This window comes from Macrobrachium rosenbergii, chromosome 48, assembly GCF_040412425.1.
Source record: "Macrobrachium rosenbergii isolate ZJJX-2024 chromosome 48, ASM4041242v1, whole genome shotgun sequence".
In the NCBI taxonomy this organism is placed as follows: domain Eukaryota; kingdom Metazoa; phylum Arthropoda; class Malacostraca; order Decapoda; family Palaemonidae; genus Macrobrachium; species Macrobrachium rosenbergii.
In genome coordinates, this window is record NC_089788.1 from 25,153,975 (window position 1) to 25,176,104 (window position 22,130).

The 22,130-nt window shown below is 36.8% G+C and overlaps 1 protein-coding gene across 5 annotated transcripts in view; it reads left to right on the forward strand.

Annotated features, from left to right (window-relative positions):
* The window catches only part of LOC136831295 (retinol dehydrogenase 13-like), a 19,176-nt gene extending 7,535 nt beyond the window's left edge, over positions 1-11,641 (forward strand). For all 5 annotated transcript variants that reach the window (XM_067091420.1, XM_067091416.1, XM_067091419.1 and 2 more), the window contains exons 5-10: positions 1,484-1,613; positions 4,740-4,828; positions 6,778-6,886; positions 8,988-9,100; positions 9,691-9,780; positions 11,227-11,641. In XM_067091420.1, the coding sequence (XP_066947521.1) occupies positions 1,484-1,613; positions 4,740-4,828; positions 6,778-6,886; positions 8,988-9,100; positions 9,691-9,780; positions 11,227-11,334 (639 nt within the window). In that variant the 3' untranslated portion in view covers positions 11,335-11,641. The remainder of the gene's footprint in view (positions 1-1,483; positions 1,614-4,739; positions 4,829-6,777; positions 6,887-8,987; positions 9,101-9,690; positions 9,781-11,226) is intronic.
* The last annotated feature ends 10,489 nt before the right edge of the window (positions 11,642-22,130 follow it).

The following is a 22,130-nucleotide window of genomic DNA, read 5'->3' on the forward strand; positions in this document are numbered from 1 at the left end:
ATTTAATTTTCATGGTTACCATTGCATGAAATTTAATGATAATTTATTAGATTTGACCTAAAAGCTAACAAAGATTAAGTTTGCTTGTTCATATAAATCTATTATTATTATTATTATTATTATTATTATTATTATTATTATTATTATTATTATTATTATTATGATCTGAGTTAATCTTATATTGAATTTTTTAGTTTTCCTTATAATTCTTTGAAAATATATTTTTCTACCAAAGTATGAACATCGGCCAATCATCGTCCAGTATTGGCGTAGAAGAAAAAGAATTATGAGGGAAATCATGAAGAAAATTATGAGGGGGACTTAGGGAAGTTGAGAGGGAAATTATGAGGGAAAATCGTGAGGGAAATTATGAGGGGAACTTATGAGGGAAATTGTGAGGAAAATTATGAGGGAAATTACGAGGACAATTCAGAAAACTTAATATAACGTAAACTCGAATGATACATCCATCCTCTTTAACAGGACTCATTTAAAAGAGGGTCTACTTTATTATTATTATTATTATTATTATTATTATTATTATTATTATTATTATTATTATTATTATTATTATTATTATTAAATAGTTCACAATCTCTTGAAAAAATCTGTGTAATAAAACTCCACAATTATATAGTAATATATATATTTACACTAGAATTGTGGGTTTTTTACGCATTATTATTATTATTATTATTATTATTATTATTATTATTATTATTATTATTATTATTATTATTATTATTATTATTATTATTATTATTACTACTACAGTAGTTCCTCGTTGGACGAGTCGGTAGAGTTCTCGGCTAGCACTCTGTTAGGCCCGAGTTCGAGTCTCCGGCCGGCCAATGAAGAATTAGAGGAATTTATTTCTGGTGATAGGTAACCAATTGGATCTTAGCCACGTAAAATAAGTCTAATCCTTCGGGCCAGCCCTAGGAGAGCTGTTAATCAGCTCAGTGGTCTGGTTAAACTAAGCCGCAAGGGTTTCCTGGGGTACATGTACCCCCAGGGGTACATTTTTACGTTTCATGGGGTACATTTGGTCTGAAGAAAATAATTACTACTGTACAGTTGTATGTGCTGGATCAAAATATAAATTACCTTAGTAATTACTTTATTTCTGTTATCACCATTTAAGATACCTATGTATTCTACTCATGCAGACTCCATAAATTTAAAATATCAAAATATTAAAATGTTCTTTTTTAATATTAATTTTAATTTTTAGTGTTAGGGGTGCATGGGAACCTATAAAAAAGCCCAAGGGGTACCGAGGAACAAAAAGTTTGAGGTTGGTATACTCAACTTATTACTCATAGTAGTATGATTCTTGAAATAGAGAAACAAATTCATAGTTATGTATGGTTATGTGTATGTACTCATACATAACAAGTGGATTTGTTTCTCCATTATTATTATTATTTATTATTATTATTATTATTATTATTATTATTATTATTTTTATTATTATTATTATAGGATTGATGTATTGATTCTCAACGCCGGGATCGCTGGTTTGGACGACCGTAACTTGACAGCGGACGGATTGGAATGCACAATGGCTACGAATCACTTCGGACACTTTCTCCTAACTAACATTCTACTCGGTAAGGATCCCTTTATGAAGCTTCTTGAATCTTCAGTGGACGTGCGCATGCGCGGATGTGTGTTCAAGTGTTTGTTATAAGCATACGCTGGGATTCTGAGTTCGGGAGAGGAGAAAGACGAAACTAAAAAGATTGAAACTTGGAAATGATTAGACTTTCATTAGCTAGAAAAGCCTGATTTCGTCCGATCCTTGTTCCTGGTTTCTGGTTCCTGATTCCTGTTTCTTGATTCATGGTTCCTGGTTCCTTTTTTCTGATTCCTGGTTTCTGGTTATTGGCTCCTGATTTCTGGTTCCCGGTTCCTGATTCGTGGTTTATGGTTCCTGATTCCTGATTCCCTATTCCATATTCATGGTTTCTGGTTGTTGATTCCTAGCTCCTGTTTCCTGATTTCTGATTCCTGGTTTCCGTTCCTGGTTCCTAATTCAGTTTTATGGTTCCTAATTTCTGATTCCCTATTCCATATTCTTGGTTCCTGATTCACGGTTTCTGGTTCTTGGTTCCTGTTTCCTGATTTCTGGTTCCAGATTCCTGGTTCCTGTTCCTGGTTCCTAATTCTGGTTTATGGTTCCTGATTCCAAATTCTTGGTTCCTGATTCATGGTTTCTGCTTCTTGGTTCCTAGTTCCTGGTTTCTGTTCCTGGTTCCTAATTCTGGTTTATGGTTCCTGATTCCCTATTCCATATTCTTAGTTCTTGATTCATGGTTTCTGGTTTCTGATTCCTGGTTTTCTGTTCCAGGTTCCTAATTCTGGTTTATGGTTCCTGATTCCCTATTCCATATTCTTGGTTCCTGATTCATGGTTTCTTGTTCCCGATTCCCAGTTCCTGATTCCTGGCTTCTGTTCCTGGTTCCTAATTCTGGTTTATGGTTCCTGATTCCATATTCCATATTCTTGGTTCCTGATTCATGGTGTCTGGTTCCTGATTCCTGGTTTCTGTTCCTGGTTCCTGATTCCCTATTCCATATTCTTGGTTCCTGATTCATGGTTTCTGGTTCCTGATTCCTGGTTTCTGTTCCAGGTTCCTAATTCTGGGTCATGGTTCCTGATTCCTGATTCCCTATTCCACATTCTTGGTTCCTGATCCATGGATTCTGGTTCCTGATTCCTGGTTTCTGTTCCTGGTTCCTAATTCTGGTTTATGGTTCCTGATTCCTGATTCCCTATTCCATATTCTTGGTTCCTGATTCATGGTGTCTGGTTCCTGATTCCTGGTTTCTGTTCCTGGTTCCTAATTCTGGTTTATGGTTCCAGATTCCCAATTCCATGTTCTTGGTTCTTGATTCATGGTTTCTGGTTCCTGATTCCTGGTTCCTGTTCCTGGTTCATAATTCTGGTTTATGGTTCCTGATTCCCTATTCCATATTCTTGGTTCCTGATTCATGGTTTCTGGTTTCTGATTCCCGGTTCCTGATTCCTGGTTTCTGTTTCTGGTTCCTAATTCTGGTTTATGGTTCCTGATTCCTGATTCCCTGTTCCATATTCTTGGTTTCTGTTCCTGGTTCCTAATTCTGGTTTATGGTTCCTGATTCCTGATTCCCTATTCCATATTCTTGGTTCCTGATTCATGGTTTCTTGTTCCTGATTCCTGGTTTCTGTTCCTGGTTCCTAATTCTGGTTTATGGTTCCTGATTCCCTATTCCATATTCGGGGCTCCTGATTCGTGGTTTCTGGTTCCTGATTCCCCGTTCCTGATTCCCTATTCCATATTCGGGGCTCCTGATTCGTGGTTTCTGGTTCCTGATTCCCGGTTCCTGATTCCTGGTTTCTGTTCCTGGTTCCTAATCCTGGTTTATGGTTACTGATTCCCTATTCCATATTCTTGGTTCCTGATTTATAGTTCCTGGTTCCTGATTCCTGGTTCCTCGAAAACAGTTGCGGGCACACTACACTATTGGAATGAGGTGCAGAACTATTTGACTTTAAAACAGTTTTACTTTTTAGCTTTGCTTTTTCTTATATTTAACCCCTTTTCCAAATGACAATGACGCCCTTTGTTATTTACTGTTGCTCTCTTTTCTAAGTATTTTGATAGTCTTTAGCTTCACTTTCTTCAAGTCTTCACTAAATTGAGCGTTTGTTTCATTCCTTCAACATTTTTACCCTTTTTATGGAAAGCACTAGAGGATCCAGAAAAATTTCATGGGGCACCAATTTTCATATTATACATATATATGGATGTGTGTGCATGTATACATATACACATATACATATGTACACATACATATATAATTGTTATACTTTTTACTAAAAATTTTATTATTTATATAATAGATTTTTCTTTTTCCTCGTTTTTATATTTCTCATTTATGTTATCATCATCAAACTCTTCAGTTTTATTAATTTGTCATTATTTTTCATGGGGGACACACGTCCCCAGCTTCCCCCCCCCCCCCGTGAATCCACTAGTGATACAAAGACTACTTAAAATAATTCTTTATAAGGATTCTCTTTAATGCTGTACTTTTTTTCATGATCACTTTTCATAATCCCTCCAGTTTCTAGTAACCCCAAAAGGTTAAGGTGAAATTACGAAGCTAATTTTTCAGAGAATATTAACAAGTAATTTCTGATTTACTTTTTACAGCCCCAACTCCTTTTACTTTTCCTGTTACTTAGGTAGTGCAATGTTACTGGCTTTGACATTCCTTCTGCTTTACTTCTTCTCCTTCCAGTGACGTGACTCCTTTCAGTTTTATGTAAAAGAAACCTACTGTGCAGGTTTTGTCTGTCCGTCCGCACTTTATTCTGTCCGCCCTCAGATCTTAAAAACTACTGAGGCTAGAGGGCTGTAAATTGGTATGTTGATCACCCACCCTCCAATCATCAAACGTACCAAATTGCAGCCCTCTAGCCTCAGTAGTTTTTTATTTTATTTAAGGTTAAAGTTAGCCATAACAGTGCTTCTGGCAACGATATAGGATAGGCCACCACAGGGCCGTCGTTAAGGTTTCATGGGCCGGGGCTCATACAGCATTATACCGAAACCACCGAAAGATAGATCTCTTTTCGGTGTCCTTGATTGTACGCTGTAGCGGCTGTACAGAAAACTCGATTACGCCGAAGAAACTTCGGCTCATTTTTTACCTGTTTACATTTATTCTTTATTTCTTCGTCTTCTTCAGGTCTCATAAAGAAGAGCAGACCCAGTCGCATAGTCGTAGTGGCTTCTACTGCACTAACTACTAACTTGAGGATAGACATGAGGGTTGACGTAAGTGAAAGTTCATCAGTTCTCCTAAAATATTATTGTAGACCTTTTTTGCCAAAATTAAGGCTTCTAGTGTGTGTGGTGTCCAATGCTCCTTGCTCTGTCTGTCCATGGATGAGTGAAATGCTGGTATATGACCCTCTAGGTCATGTGTTTGGGCCAAAATCATACAAGGGCGATCAGTACAGTCTCCACTAGGAATGATGTGGTTAAGAATAAGGGGAAGAAGAGTGAAAAGACATTGAAATTCAAAAGGGTGATAAAACAAGGGAAAGAGACATGAGAACACAGTCGCTGGGAAAAGTTCGTTTCAAAGCATATTGCACTTTATAATTCACTTTGGTAATCTCGATTTTTCCTCTCTTATTCAAACTCGTTTGAAGAGCAGACAGAGACTGGGCAAAAGCGAAAGCCACGAACAACATATTTTAAATTGAATATAGAAATTAGGCTAAAGGCCAAGCACTGGGACCTATAAGATCATTCAGCGCTGAAAAGGAAATTGACAGTAAAAGATTTTAAAGGTGTAACAGGAGGAAAACCTCAAAGCAGTTCCACTATGAATCATTAGGATTGGGTGAAAAGTAAGATGGAAGAAAGAGAATATGAACGGAGGAGGTACAGTAAAAGGAACGAAATGGGTTGCAGCTAGGGGCAAAAGACACGCTGCAAAGAACCTTAAGTGATGCCTACAGTGCACCTCACGAGGTGCACTGACGGCACTACCCCCCTACGGGGTTAAGGAAACGAAGCCATGGAGCAACGAATCGAAAAGGCATCAGCTACCAGGTCCTCCCTTAGGATGTGGTGCAAATAGAACCTCGAAAGCTCAAGCCAAGATGCTGTGCATTACTGCCCTAAAACATTTCACCTTGTATTTTAATCATTTATATGTATTCTTATCTAATTATTTGTTAATTTATCTTTTTTTTTCTTTTCCAATGACTGATCTCTTCTTTCTGCATTTCATATTACCTTCTGTTACTTGTTTTAAATGAACACCATATTCTCTGGAAGCTTAAATTTCATGTCAATGTCCCTAGTGGGCTCGTTCAATTTGAATAAGGTTTTAGCTTCTGAATAATAATAATAATAATAATAATAATAATAATAATAATAATAATAATAATAATAATAATAATAATGATAATAATTATAATAATAATAATATTCTGGTAGGAGACTCTCTTTTAAGGTAGTGTTATCAAAATCATTTGCTGTTTCAGCGGCATTTGGCTTTTAGAGAGTAGAGAAGAATCTACAAGCTAAATGTCTTTGAAACAGCAATTGTTTTTAATAATAATAATAATAATAATAATAATAATAATAATAATAATAATAATAATAATAATAATAATAATCCATAAAAATCTCACAATAGCATGAGTCACTAAAATGGTGAAGAAATCCACAGTGGTGTAAGCGCAAATATATGTATTAGAAATATATACAGAACGAAAGCTTTCGAGAATCGAGTAGGTTCTCGAAAGCTCTCGTTTGTATATATATTTCTAATATACAGTTACATGTAGGCCTACACCACTGTGGATTTCTTCACCAATAATAATAATAATAATAATAATAATAATAATAATAATAATAATAATAATAATAATAATAATAATAATAACGGAGAAACAAATCTACAGTTCTGTATGTATATATATTTAAAGATAAATCTGTACAGATAGCTTTCGGGAACTTGTTCGGTTCCCCTTCTCAAAAGGAGAACCGAACAAGTTCCTGAAAGCTATCTGTACAGATTTATCTTTAAATACATGTACATCTACACAACTGTGGATTTGCTTCTCTATTTTAAGACTCATGCTACTATGAGTATTTTTTTTAATAATAATAATAATAATAATAATAATAATAATAATAATAATAATAATAATAATAATAATAATAGCGAAGAGGACATTCATGAACGTTTGTTTTTCGTTTTTTAGAATCTGAACTTCGAGAAAGGAGGCTTCTGGTCCTTCAAATCCTACGCCCAGTCCAAGTCGTGCAACGTTCTCTTCACACGTCGACTGGCCGACCTGACCAGAGGCGAAGGTAAGAATAAATGGATTCTCTTTTCGTTTCTTTGGATGAAATACGAGTAAACGATGAGATTTGGCGGTAAGATTGAACCCGCAACCGGAATACCTTCAGCTTCTGATATTCCGGAGGTGGGTAAGAATCTCGCCCGGAAGCAAATTCCTGAGATGTATACTAGTATTGCACCAGCCCCGGTTTTTTTGCCATGCCCCTAGGTTAGGTTAGTTTAGGTTGGGTTAGGGTGAATAGGAATTCAAATTAATTTGGGTGTGGGAAACATAATCAAATTATTTTCAAGAAAATTCTATGGTTGGTTTTTAAGATATGGCGTCCCGCTTTTTTTCCAGGGAGAGGTCTCGGTACTCGGTTACATCTCGGGAAAATCTCGCCCGGAAGTCAGACTTTCATCATTTCGTTCTCCATTTGTGTTTTGGGGTTCGTAGTGACAAGAGTATCCAGAATTTAAAGAATCGAGGTCAAGATTGTATTGTTAAGGGGTCCTGCTTCTTCTCTCAATTTAAAAACACCAAGATAATCCAATTATTCTAAGGGTAATTTCCGCTACATATTGAGTAAATTTTTCACAACCACTGAAAGATGTATAATTATCACATCGAAACGTTAATTCATTTATTTTCCTTCCGGCAGGTGAAACGCTAATTCATTCATTTTCCTTCCAGCAGCTGAAATGCTAATTCATTCATTTTCCTTCCGGCAGGTGAAACGCTAATTCATTCATTTTCCTTCTGGCAGGTGAAACGTTAATTCATTCATTTTCCTTCTGGCAGGTGAAACATTAATTCATTCATTTTCCTTCCGGCAGGTGAAAAGCTAATTCAGTCATTTTCCTTCCGGCTGGTGAAACCCTAATTTATTAATTTTCCTTCCGGCAGGTGAAACGTTAATGCATTCATTTTCCTTCGGGCAGGTGAAACGTTAATTTATTCACTTTCCTTCCAGCAAGTGAAACGCTAATTCATTTATTTTCCTTCCTGCAAATGAAACACTAATTCATTCATTTTCCTTCCAGCAAGTGAAATGCTAATTCGTTCATTTTCCTTCCAGCAAGTGAAATGCTAATTCATTCATTTTCCTTCCAGCAAGTGAAACATTAATTCATTCATTTTCCTTCCAACAAGTGAAACGCTAATTCATTCATTCTCTTTCCGGCAGGTGAAGTGCTAACTCATTCATTTTCCTTCCAGCAAGTGAAACGCTAATTCATTCATATTCCTTCTAGCAAGTGAAACACTAATTCATTCATTTTCCTTCGGGCAGGTGAAACGTTAATTCATTCATTTTTCTTTCTGCAAGTGAAATGTTAATTCATTCATTCTCCTTCCAGCAAGTGAAATGCTAATTCATTCATTCTCCTTCCGGCAGGTGAAGCGCTAATTCATTCATTTTCCTTCCAGCAAGTGAAATGCTAATTCATTCATTTTCCTTCTAGCAAGTGAAACGTTAATTCATTCATTTTCCTTCCAGCAAGTGAAACATTAATTCATTCATTTTCCTTCAGCAAGTGAAACACTCATTCATTCATACTTCTTCCGGCAGGTGAAGCGCTAATTCATTCATTTTCCTTCCAGCAAGTGAAACGCTAATTCATTCATTTTCCTTCCACAAGTGAAATGCTAATTTATTCATTTTCCTTCCAGAAAGTGAAATGCTAATTCATTCATTTCCCTTCAGCCAGGTGAAATGTTATTTCATTCATTTTTCTTCCAGCAAGTGAAACGTTAATTCATTCATTTTCCTTCAGGCAGGTGAAACGTTAATTCATTCATTTTCCTTCCAGCAAGTGGAGCACTAATTCATTCATTTTCCTTCCAGCAAGTGGAACACTCATTCATTCATTCTCCTTCCGTCAGGTGAAATGTTAATTCATTCATTTTCCTTCCAGCAGGTGAAACGTTAATTCATTAATTTTCCCTCCAGCAGGTAATACGTTAACTCATTCATTTTCCTTCCAGCAGGTTAAACGTTAATTCTTTCATTCTCCTTCCGGCAGGTGAAACGTTAATTCATCCATTTTCCTTCCGTCAGGTGAAACGTTAATTCATTCACTTTCCTTCCGGCAGGTGAAACGTTAATTCATTCATTCTCCTTCCGGCAGGTGTCGTCGTGAATTCTCTTGATCCGGGATTAGTGCACACCGAAATCTTTGACAAGTCTGGAGGGCTAATGGTTGGGAAGGTCGTCAGGCTGGGTGTTCCTTTCGCGGGAAGAGTAAGTCCAGTGTTTTGTTTCGTCTGCTGACCTCAAGTTTTCTCACCTCACATTTTCTGATCTCACATTTTCTGATCTCACATTTTCTGACCTCATTTCCTGACCTCACGTTTTCTGACCTCTTCAAGGGAAGGTACGAACTTCACAGCTCCATTCCTGGGTCTGCCTCCTTCACTTGGTGGTGCGTGGTCCACTGTAGGCAGTAGCCTACTAAAGGTCCCTTGCTGCTGTGCCCACTTTCGTTTAGCCTTTTACTGTACCTCCATTCCCACTTCTTTTCTTCATTCTTGTTTTTCTCCCAGTTCCACCGTCTAGATCCTTATACTCGTACTTTATCTCTACGTTTTGGAACATTTTGTACATCACAGTTTTTATATATTTTGTATTAGGGGAATTCTCATGTTTAAGTGAGACACTTACTTTTTCAATTGATCTCTTTATTTTGCTGTCCAACCACTCCAACTCCTTTTCGCTGCCTTAAACACTGAATAGCCGCAAGTATCCCCCAGTGCTTGGCTTGACAGCCTGAAATTCATAACCTAATCACTCCAAAGTCTCCAATTCATTTGATCAACATTTCTCCCAAACAGACTGAGGTCCAAGGGGCGCAGACTGTGGTATACGTGGCTGCTTCCGAGGAAGGTGGGAGCACCACTGGAAAGTACTTCGAAGAGTGTAAGGTTCGTTACAATCTAAAACTAGTAAAAGATGTGCCGAAGTTTCTTCGTCGCAATCGGGTTTTCTGTACAGCCACTAAAGAGTACAGTATAATCAAGGCCACCGAAAATAGATCTGTCTTGTGGTTGTCTCGGTATAACGCTGTATGAGCCGCGCCCCATGAAACTTTAATCACGGGCCGATGGCGGCTTATCCTATATCGTTGCCAGAAGCACGGTTATGGCCAGCTTTAACCTTAAATGAAGTAAAAACTACTGAGGCTAGTGGGCTGCAATTTGGTATGTTTGATGATTGGAGGGTGGATGATCAACATACCAATTTGCAGCTCTCTAGCCTCAGTGGTTTTAAAGATCTGAGGGCGGGCAGAAAAAAGTGCTGACAAAATAAAGTGCGGATGGACAGACAAAAACAGAGCAATAGTTTTCTTTTACAGGAAACCAAAACGAAACGTATTAGCGTAAGAAATGAACGGACAAGGAAACATACATTTTCAAATATGGCTACCTCCCGGGGACATGATTAGACTTCTAGATTTAGTATCATCACTGTGAAAACAAAACAGACACGAAACACGCGAGTGTGATATTATTTCCTGACGCGACATACCTCCGGACGAGTTTTCAAACTGTTTTAGCAGAAAGCTGCGCTGCTTTCCTTGCACTCTAAGGAGAAGTAAGCGATCCTGATGGGAAAAAAGGCGCCTTACAGTTCGATTTTGACTGAGTGCATAATTATCAAGACAAATTCTCATTATTTACCAAATAATCATCGCAGGTAGAGAGGAGATACTTTTCTTTGTAAGAGTCAGTTAGAAGCTAAATACAACCCTTAATAAAAATCTCATTCTTATGGATGGTCTTAATGATAGTCTACTGACCTAAAACAAATTCCATTCTTGATGATAATATACGGACCTAACACAGATCTGTTTGAATGATAGTATTCGGACCTAAAACATAAATTATATTTTGTTGAGATATGTCTCGCAATTGAAAGTTGGTTCGTTAGATTTCTCTGAAAAGTAAAGCAAATGAAATGAATGGATAAGGAAACAAAATGTTGGCTAATTAGTAGTTAGGTAAAGGAAATGTCTGCAGTAAAAGATGAAGTGAATTATGTCATATCATCTCCGAGCTCTTGGAAAGGTTGCACGCGATGACATATTAGGGAAAGCTCAATTGTCATGACACATTCAAATGATAATTATGTCGTGTTCACTAAAAGATACACATTCAGTTGATGGACCGTCTTTTTCGTTTTTAATCTTTCCGATAAGCATATAATTCTGAATTTTGTGACGAGGAAAACACGACTATCAAAGAGCGAGAAACATGACGAAAGTCTTGAAGTGATGAGAAATGATAGTAAAACGGCCAGAAGAGCGTCACATTTCTTGACATGTACACCATTATTATTCGTCTACAGGCATTCCTTATATTTATTTCCAGATATCTTCTACGGCAGACGGCCTTCTCAACGACGAAGAGTTGGCAAAGCAAGTTTGGGAAGCCAGTGAGAGACTGGTGGGCCTACAACCAAATGAGAAGCACTACTAATCGCCAAAATGGTAAGCCTACGGACAGAGGGGAAGCACGACTAAAACATCAAAGTCTGGATTTTGAAAGTCAATACTGTCAGGTTTTGTGATCACTGGAAAGAGATTTTAAGGCTTTCATGTAATATAAAGAGTGATTATTTGTTATAAAACTGCCTGTTTTACATATTGTTAAAGGGTTTTATACTCGAGAGATATATATAGAATATGTGAGACATATTCAGTTATTTCGCTGTGACGATAAAGTCATTATAAGAGTGCCTGATCTTTTGTGGTTCATAGATTGAAAATAAACTTTACCAGATACAGTTTATTATTATTATTATTATTATTATTATTATTATTATTATTATTATTATTATTGGAAAGACATCCAATCCCTAAATCCCAAAAAGCTATCACAGAGAGTAGGAGAAGCCGTCAATGACGAGGCAATCGCAAGAATGTGGGGCGATCATTTCAGCACTATCCTGAATTGCATAAACGATCAAGACTCCCGAAGGGATGTAGATAATCTCCTTACTGATAACATTCAGTTTCATATCGCTGATCGTATTACTTTCACTTTGTTCACTTTGTTTGGTTTTATGTAGAGCCCTCCACAGGGATAATTCCCTCTCTGGCGGGCCCTTGTACGTTCTCAAAATAAGGTGCTTCTTATATTTTGTAATTGTTTTTCAGTGTTTTCTCGTCAGTATCGTAGCTCCTGCAAAATAGGAGTCTTTAGTTCCTTTTTAAATTTGCCGCCTTCTTGTATGCTCTTCATTTCAGGCGGTATTTTGTTGTATAGTCTTGGTGCGCAGTGTACAAATGCTCTCTCGCCTGACTTACAATTTGTTCTAGGTTCAAATAGCCTATATGCTTTACTTGCATGCCTAATTACAATATTCATTTCGGGCCTAAAGAAGCTTAAGCAGTTTCTCAGATATGTTGGTTCATCATATTTTAGTGCTTTAAGGACTGTAAGTAGTACTTTATATTCTATTCTAGCTTTTACTGGGAGCCAAGGTAGCTCAATTAGTGCTGGGGTTATTCTGTCAGGGGAACGTAGTTCTTTTATTAACCTGGCGGCTCTATTTTGTACTCCTTGTAATTTTCTTAGTAGGTAGTTAAGGAGACCATAGTATATAACGTTGCAGTAGTCAAGCCTGGAAAGTATTTGGTTGCAATTTGCTGTTTTCAGAGTATCTTCGTTTAGGTATTTTCTAATAAATGCAATGTTTCTAATATGATAATTACAGGTTTTTGTAATGTGCAATATATGGTTCTTCATCAACATTTTATTATCAATAAGTACTCCTAAGTTCCTCACTGCTGCTACAATATTTATTGCTGACGAACCAATAGTTATTCTTTTGAAGTGTTCATATTTTCGTAGTGCATCGTCAGATCCAAATAGCATACAATCAGTTTTGTGCTCATTAAGTTTCAATTTCTTCGCCGACATCCATCTTTTGATGTCTTTCATAATTGCATCAATTTTCTAATTGTGTCTTCTACCGTTTCAACAAGAAAACAGAACTGGGTATCATCAGCATACAGTTTATGCTTAACCTTGTGCTTATTTAGAATTCTACATAATTCAGTTGTGTAAATGCTAAATAGCAGTGGACCCAGAACGCTGCCTTGGATTGGGGCACTCCTTTTGTTAGGCCTTTCTTTTCTGATTTCACATTTGATGTGACCACTGTAACCTTCCTGTTTTCTAAGTAGCTTTTGTACCATTTGTGTACGTTATCTTCGATGCATACTGCTCTCAGGTCTTCACGTAATTCACTGTGAAACCATTTGGCATTTTCTTTAACTATTATTTGCCTTGTTACTTCTGGACATTTATCATTGTAGCGTGACGCCAATATACTTTTGCTATAGAGTGTAAAACAGCTTACACTTACTCGGTCACCTGTCCAGGTATTCCTCAAATTACACCTGCACTCCTGGCTTGTTTCTCTTGTTTTCTTTATGCTCTCAACAATAAATTCATCAGCTTTAAAGTTGGTTTTGTTTCTGTAAGTGATAGTTTTTTTTTTTCAGTGTACAACCTTTCCAGATATTCATACTAAATATAACTAGCTTATGTATAGGAGATATCACGCATTCAGGCTCAACTTGTATGTCACTCACAATCTCGCTGTTTTTGTTTTGTATCACTAGGTCAGTGGTATGGTTCAACAATGATGTCGGTTTTTTCACAACATTTACGAGGTCGTGGCTTTCAAGCAACTATAAATTCTTTGACATATTTGTCATCGTTATAATCCAGATGTAGCCTGAAGTCACCACAAACTAGTATATTTTTGTTATCAGCTAGCAAGTCGAAGAAGTCACTAAATTCATCTAGGGATGATCTCTTACTTGTGCTTGGTGGTTTATAAACTGTTATGATTTGTATGTGTTTGTTTGTGTGTAATTTTGGTGTTGATGTATTCAAATGTACTGAACACATTTTGGTTCAGTATAGATACTTTGTACACTTTTTTGACAAAGATTCACACTCCACCACCTTTTTTTCTCGGTACATGGTAAAAGTTGTGAGACCCTGGCGTCATTTCGTTTATTTTAGAATAACCACTTACATTATTGCTTAGCCAAATCTCCGTTAGCATGCATATAACTAGATTGTGATCATTTATAAGATTTCTAATAGTGTTAGTTTTATTTCGTATGGACTTTATGTTTATTAAATTGCATAGAAGATTATTAGTCAAAGCCATGATCCGTATTATTTTTCACCTTTGACACATATTCTTTATATACTGTGTACTTATTGCCATCATATGTTTATGTTTAGTATCATTATGGCCTTTCTTTACACAATTTTTACACTTGAAGATGCTGCTAGCACATTCATTTGATTTGTGATTTTCACCACATCTAGGGCAAGCTTGGTCATTTCTGCAATTTTTTGTGCTATGACCAAGTTCCTGACATTTATAGCAGTGACAGGCACGTAATAGTCGTGTACTTTGCAACGGCTATACAGTGTAAACAATTTGTCACCTCTATCATAGATAGCCTTTCGCATTTGTGGTGTGCATTTGATGATATAGTGTTTATATTTGTCATCTTTGGCTGTCATTTCCTTTACAATTTTTAGGTCGTCATTTTCAGAAATGGGGTTACCTATCCATGGATTTTTCTTTGCAATGTTATCGACAATGTCATCTTCATCCTTCGGGACATAGACTACTTTTATTTTTGGTTTTTAAGTTTACCCTTCTCATTTACTGATATATTATTGATATTCTGAATCTCCATTTTTGCCTTTTCTAAGTTTTTCCTGTCTGGAAATCTTACAAATAAGTGTCCATCTCTTGTTGTTTTAACCTGTTCAACTGGCGCCGTTGTTTTACCCATAATTTGTCTCTTTTCATTTGCTGTTGTGCTCTCTTCGTTTGTAGATTTGATCAGAAGCACTTTTTTAGTGATTCAGCATAAGTTTTATCCATGTTTGCCATGGTCTTTACATCTTTATCAACACTGTCAATTTTGTTTTGGATTTCATCTGTGTTGATCATAACGTCACTAGTTTTCTGAGCCGAATCCTTAATCAACTTTGTTAATAACTCTGTGTTTTCTGTTATTTCTTCAAGTTCATCTTCAATGACTGTTTTTGTGTGTTCTTTGTTCAGGCCTCTTGCAATTATTACAGATGCACAACATGTTACCACTACGAAGTATGGGTGTGTATCTGACCTCTATGCCCGAGCATTCATAATGAAACCATGTGTCACACATTTCATAGCAAGTTCCTTCATCATCAACTTCTCCAGAGCAATGACCGCAGGTTGCTGACTCTCTCGATTTAGGTTGACTCATCCTTCTCCAGTATTTTCTTTAGAGTTCCATCTTTACGTGCTGCTTGGATAATTATGTGATAGTTTGATCTTCCCTTTACTTGATTTAATTTCTACAGTATTCATTTTCTCTTTTTCCTTCCTCTTCTTCGTATTCACTTTGAACATCGCGCAAATCGGGCACTTTTACACAGAGCACTTCACAGACAAGGCCTACCCGCACGATCGCCACTATTACCAACATCAGCGATGCCATAAACAACCTACCTAATAATAAATCGTCCGGCTGCGATGGTCTACCTGCTGAAGCTTTCAAATTCTGCATCCGATAATTTACATTTTACTTACTGCTCTGTTCAATGCATGCATAATTCACCAGTTTCTCCCAGTCTCCCTACTCTTAGTTCACCTAATACCATTAATAAAAAACAAGGTAAAGGATTCAGCTGACCCTGGCAATTATCGCCCGATTGCAATTACTACAGTTGCATCGAAGATACTTGAGTCCGTTCTTCTAGTGAGACTTCTCCCCTTTCTACACACTACTGACAACCAGTTCGGCTTGAAAGCAAACACTCAACCGCCACCTGCATCTACACCCTGAAGGAATTGCTGAACTATTAACCATCATCAACCTCTCCTGTTTTCCTATGTTTTGTAGATGTGAGAAAAGCTCTTCCTGAAGCTGCACAAATGAGGCACACCTCTATATCTCCTGTAATTGGCATTTTATGCTGTTGGTTCTCCACACAGCAATTCTGTCTATCTTACACCTTCGGCTGCCTAAACGGGCTCCGGCAAGGGGGGGATTCTCTCTCCATACCTGTTTAACACGTACACAGATACCCTGAATGTCAAACTGAACTCACTCCCAATCGGATGCACTATCAACGAAACAACAATAAACAACCTCTGTTGCGCCGACGATATGGTTCTGATTTCCTCATCAGTGCAAGGTCTCCAGCGACTCATCGACGATTGCCGCCAAGATGCAGAGGAATTTGATATCCTATACAACGAAACCAAGACCCAGTGTATGTCGCTGCTCCCGAGATCGCTTTAGCAGATTGCAGAAACACAAATTTTCCTCTGAAATCATCGCCTGGAATTCGTGCATGTATTTCCGTATTTGGGACACATTATCAAGGACGACCTAAAAGATACGGCAGACATAGAACAGAGGCATCGTAAACTATGTGCAACTAGTAACATGATTGCAAGGAGGTTTACCTTCTGTCACCGAGACACGAAATTGCTGCTCTTCCGCTCGTACTGCTACGGAATATATGGGTGTTCCCTTTGGACGAACTATACCCGAGAGACCATGAGACGTATCACTGTTGTTCACCATGACATTCTGAGACACCCCACAAGCACTCCTCGCTGTCACTCCGCCGAGCACATGTTCATAGAAAACCGCCTGGATGATTTAAAAATCATTTTTAGCTGAACAATGTCCAGTCTGATCACCCGACTGAGAAACAACAGCAGTTCGCTCATACAAAGCATCCTAAGCAGTGAGGCAAGATCTAAATTATGGGAAAGATGGGATGAAGAGGCGTCTGCTCTTTGAACGACTTATTCTCTACTTTTGCGATTATGAAGTGCCATCTCCAGATTCTGTCATTATTATTATTATTATTATTATTATTATTATTATTATTATTATTATTATTATTATTATTATTATTGTTGTTGTATTTGTTGTATTTACGTTTCTTGTTATTATTAGTATTTTCCTTTTTTATTATTACTGTGATTAATATCACTGAGGAGTTTTGCTATTTTCAATTTTCGTATTTAGCCTTCTGGACCTGACGTCTGTAACCAACTAAGGTCCCTAGCTTTAAATTAATAGTCTGCAATCTGTATATTTAATTATTATCTTAGATATTTTTGTTACTATTATTCTCCATATAAGTACTGTCATTACCCTTATTATGAAATATATTTTTTCTACTTCTTCAGCAACTGTGTGGATACTGCCGATGATTATTCTTATGTTATCTTATGTATCTAGATTGTATGTATTGTATTTGTATATTACATGTATATGGCCCTGAGCTGAAATACAGGGTATTATTATTATTATTATTATTATTATTATTATTATTATTATTATTATTATTATTATTATTATTATTATTAGGAAGAAGTAAGAGGAAGTAAAGGGATCTTTTGAACATTTCTCTTGTTAAAACTATTGTACTATTGTACAATGGTATCTGTCATGGCTGAGGCATCTGTAGCTTGACCTACCTTAAGCCAAGGACATAGCAGCTTAGCAATCTCGAAGTCATAAACAATATGTTGGTAAAGCAGGAGTAACTAGGGTTCAGGAGTATTGATTGTTTCCCTAGCTATCAGCTTACCTGCAGAATAGTGGCTTACCACCTCCACTAACTGCTTGATGTCACAGGGGTCTACTGTAACATTCCACAGGAATGCTGATTCTTATATTGGTGTTACCCTGCACAGGGGTTCAGGCCACAGGTGGTGAGATCCATACTAGTTGCCACTGTCATCCTTAGGTGCAGATGGCTGACAAGCCCCTGAGGTAATGCCCCAGGGAGCAGCATTATATCCCCTAGGGGGTTGTTGGTAGTCCGTGCAGTATAGTAGTATGACCAGACCAGCCAAGCCTGGGCACAAGCTGAACAATACCAGGTGGGGAGTTTATACTTTCAACACTTGCATCTTGGCACACCCAATCCCTATGTTCCTCATTTATACGTGATTTAAATGATGATTTTCCGTGACATTTGAAATAATTGACTTGCATCTGACCTTTATTTTTTCATCATGATATATTTTCCAGCACCTGTAGTTTTGGTTACTGACTTTTCTCCATAATTTTTTTAGTCTTCAGTGCTTCAATTTTTAAAAAACTATACGAGAATTGAATAATCTTCCACCATCTTTGTACACCTTCAGAATAATCGAATAAGAGAAGTCTTCTTGTTTTACTCTAAGTACTTTCAGCAATGAACCTGCAGAAGGTAAAGCAGAACTTACCCCAATGCGAAATGATATAGCCTAAACCTTCCCTTAATGAGCTGATGAAGATCTGGCTCCTCTATGTACCTACTAGTCCTATGCAGTTCATTTCGAAGTATGTGACAGCGATTAAAATGGGAAAACTCCCATTACAAACTATGTTACAAAATGAATGTACATAATGGCAGATAAATAATAAAAGTTAATTATATGCTAGACAAGGTCTGCCTGGAATGTCAATTGTGAAGGGTCAACTCAATGTTTCAGACCCCATGAATACCAACTCCTTTTAAAACAGCATTCTAGGCAAGAGACCTTTTGATTATAGCGTTTTCCAACATCAGGTTAATTCACACTTAACGAAAGGCTTAATTAGTTATTGATCAAAATACAATGACTACTTTGGATATTATGCAAAAAACAAAATCCTACGAATTTTACCTGGCAGTTCCATAGTATTTTCATGTTCAGTGTTTTATTGCATTAACGTCTGTCAAATTTTCCAGTGTTCATTACTATTAACAATAGACAAAAGCTCAAATGACTCCAGAATTCACAGCGTTGTATTGTTAAACTGCCACGGATTAAAGTTCTCCCTTAATAGTGTCAGCTACATACGGACCTTCAAATCACAACAGAGGTACAGGATTCGGACGATTCAGTCACATCATCCCAGCCAGAGGACTGCTGCTTATTCCATTTACCTTCGATCGCTCAGTAATAAGGGGGGTCAGGTTGTAGGATGCAACAACAGTAATGAAGGTGAATTAACATGGTATATACCCTTTGACAAATATGATGGATACTGAGGGCGTGCATATGGTATTGAGATGCTGTGGGAGTCTTTTATTAATAATGGTCTTTATACCTCTGGTCTATCAGGCAACGAATGGCAGAAAGGGCACCTTCACGAGGAACAACAGCTGTTTATTTACCATCGGGAACCAGTTGATATCCTGTTTAGAGCATTTTACATGAAAGACCTTTACCTGCCTCACTTTCACAGACTGATTTTGTGAACAAATCAGAGGCATAGGATGAATAACTGCGTAAAATATACACAGTACGTCAAGCTTAATATTCAGAACGAAATCTGAATTAAAGCTTGAATAGAACTGGGTTTACAACAGTGTTCCTGACCCTGTGTAAATTTATTAATCTATTCCTATCATAAGGCTCATACATTTATAGAAGAACTATATATAAAATCTTCAGTAAGGTCAATGTTTACGGCAAAAATGATTTATGCATATTTTACTAAACTTAAGTATTTTTTGCTATCGTGTCGAACTTTGACTTATCGACAGATTAGTGGCTCTTTTCTTCTTAAGGACTATCCAACCAAATAAAGACCTTGTGAGAGGTGCTAAAGAAAGAGCAGGAAGACAAGCACTGCTAGTTTATTGATGTTGTTTGTTTTAGATTTAGCTGGCCTTGTGCCAGCGCGGGCTCTTGCTCCTAGGTGGGGGGCACGTGCCTGGGCGCCGACCTTAGGGAGGCGCCAAAATGAGCCTGGGGAACAATTTATGGCTTACAGGAGCTGTGAGAAAAAAAAAGTATTTTGTATCACTATCATATATATATATATATATATATATATATATATATATATATATATATTCAAAGAGTTGCTAGTATTTGTATTCTTCACACACACACAAAGCATTTGTGTGTGTATTTGTATATATATAATAATATATTTATATATATATATATATATATATATATATATATATATATATATATATATATATATATATATATATATACGTATATACTGGCATAATATACTGTGCGAAAACAGAAAATATTAGCATATTGAAATAACTGAAATGAGAGAGAGAGAGAGAGAATGATGGTCCAGTCAGCTGTTGCACCGGATTCTTACCTTTCATTTCCTTGCATTACTTTTCTTTTGGAATCTTATATTATAAAAAATAGACCGCATTCAAAAGAGACTTCAAGACCATCAAGTAAACTTCCACAATGCTGCCAAAGACTTAAAGGCACTTGAAATGTATTTCAATGAAAACAGAGAAGCAATCTGCAATGAGTCGCGTAGTGCAGCATTAGAACTATATGAGAATTACGATGTTATGGTAGAGCTGAGGACCAGAATAAAGAAAAGGATACCAGGAGAAGCAGCTACTGATGCAGGCCTCAATGCAAAACAAGAGATCATGCGTCTAATGAAAGGTACAATAGATAGACTGCTTACTGAAACGAAACAACGTAGCACAAGACTTGAAGATCTAGACAAGTTTGGGTTTCTGCTAGATGCAGAAAAAATTCTTAAAGGTAAAAGTTCAGGATTACTGGATGACGAGAGAATATAGGAACACTGTTTACATATTGGCGAATTCTACAGTAGTGATTTGGATGGTAATGAACTTTATGAGGAAATCTTAGACTGCAGAATGCTGTTGGCAAGTAGAACGGATGTTCAGATTTCCACTCCAGAGAAGCTCATCCAATTCATTAACAATATGGTGATGAAAATGTTCAGATTTCTTATGCCCACAGTAGCGACTGCCAGCTGGATGCGTTCAGTAAACTGAAATTGATTATGGCTTATCTCAGAGCCTCATTGGGACAGGATTGACTTAACGCCCTGGCATTTCTTAGTACTGGCATCAGTTTGATGATGTTATTGGCAATTTTGCTTCAGCAAAGTCTCGCAGAGTCCAAATATAATTGCCATCAACTTTTATTTTTTGTAATCTCTTTACAATCAATGTTGCATTTTAAATGTTAAATCTAAGCAGTCTCAGAAGCTGACAAATTAGTTTTCATTTTTTTTATTCAGTTTTAATGAAAGTTCTTTGATTGGTAAGGGCTATTAGAGAAATACCAGTCAAATCATTAACTAACAAGTTTGCAACACTACTGTAAAGCTTGAGTGCATTTAAAAATTTGATCTAATACTGTTTTTGTCAATGCTAATTTCCACAGTTTTTCAGTTCAGAACTTCAGGATTATGTATTGCTTTTTGAGTGTTTTTTTTTTTTTAAATACATCCTTATTTCTTTTTTTTTGTGCAGAATAGTGTCGGTAAAACATTTGTATCTTCCCTCAATAATGTTGGTAACACTAAACTCCAGGATTATACCTTCTGGTAATAAATAATGTTAACTTGTACTAGTAAACTCAATATACCTTCTGGCAGTAAATAATGATAGCTTGTTCTTCATGTTGTCAACTGAATCATTGTGGTACAGATCCAGAATCCTTAAGATTTATTCCATGACAAAGGGCGCCATTTTCTGTGCTTGCCCTGGGCGCCAGTAGCCATAGTTACGCCTCTGCTGTGGTCACCCAAATTGTAGGATATTAAGGTAGGATCCACTATCTTCGAAAGTACTCATTTGTTAACAAAACTTACCAGAAACGTTCAAAGTACACAGTAAAACAGGAAAATATTTTCAAGTCCAAAATGCAAAAATGGTTAAAAATAAGATAATATCTTTTGTACTTTAAACCATTATTACATTTTGGACTTGGAAATATTATTTCCCTATGTTTAATGTGCTTTAATGTGTGCTTTGAACGTTTCTAACTTTCATTTCATTAGCAGATGAGTAAAGTACTTTTAAGAGACAGTTGACCCCACACTTACTGTATATCCCAACAATTTGGGGGACCACATTGGGAAAGTGGATTTTTGGATGGGGGGAAAGCACATGTGAAATACAATATTGTTAAGCTCATTGATAGTTCTTTAAGCTACTACTCAAGGTCAGACTTTTTGTGTTGTGGTCTTAAGTCTCCCGATGAAAAACGAGTATCATTTTGAGGATGAACTTTGGCATAGAATTGATCAATACTGTACAATCAAAATTACCCACGGACCAAAGGCACAGCTGGACCGCAAACTGATGCCAAATTATTCAAGGAATGCCTAGTTTCCAAAATCCTACATAACTTATGAAACTTAAAACACAATAACCAATCACGTTTCTGCATTTTACCACAGACCCACGGTTCCAAGAGAAGTTCCTTATCC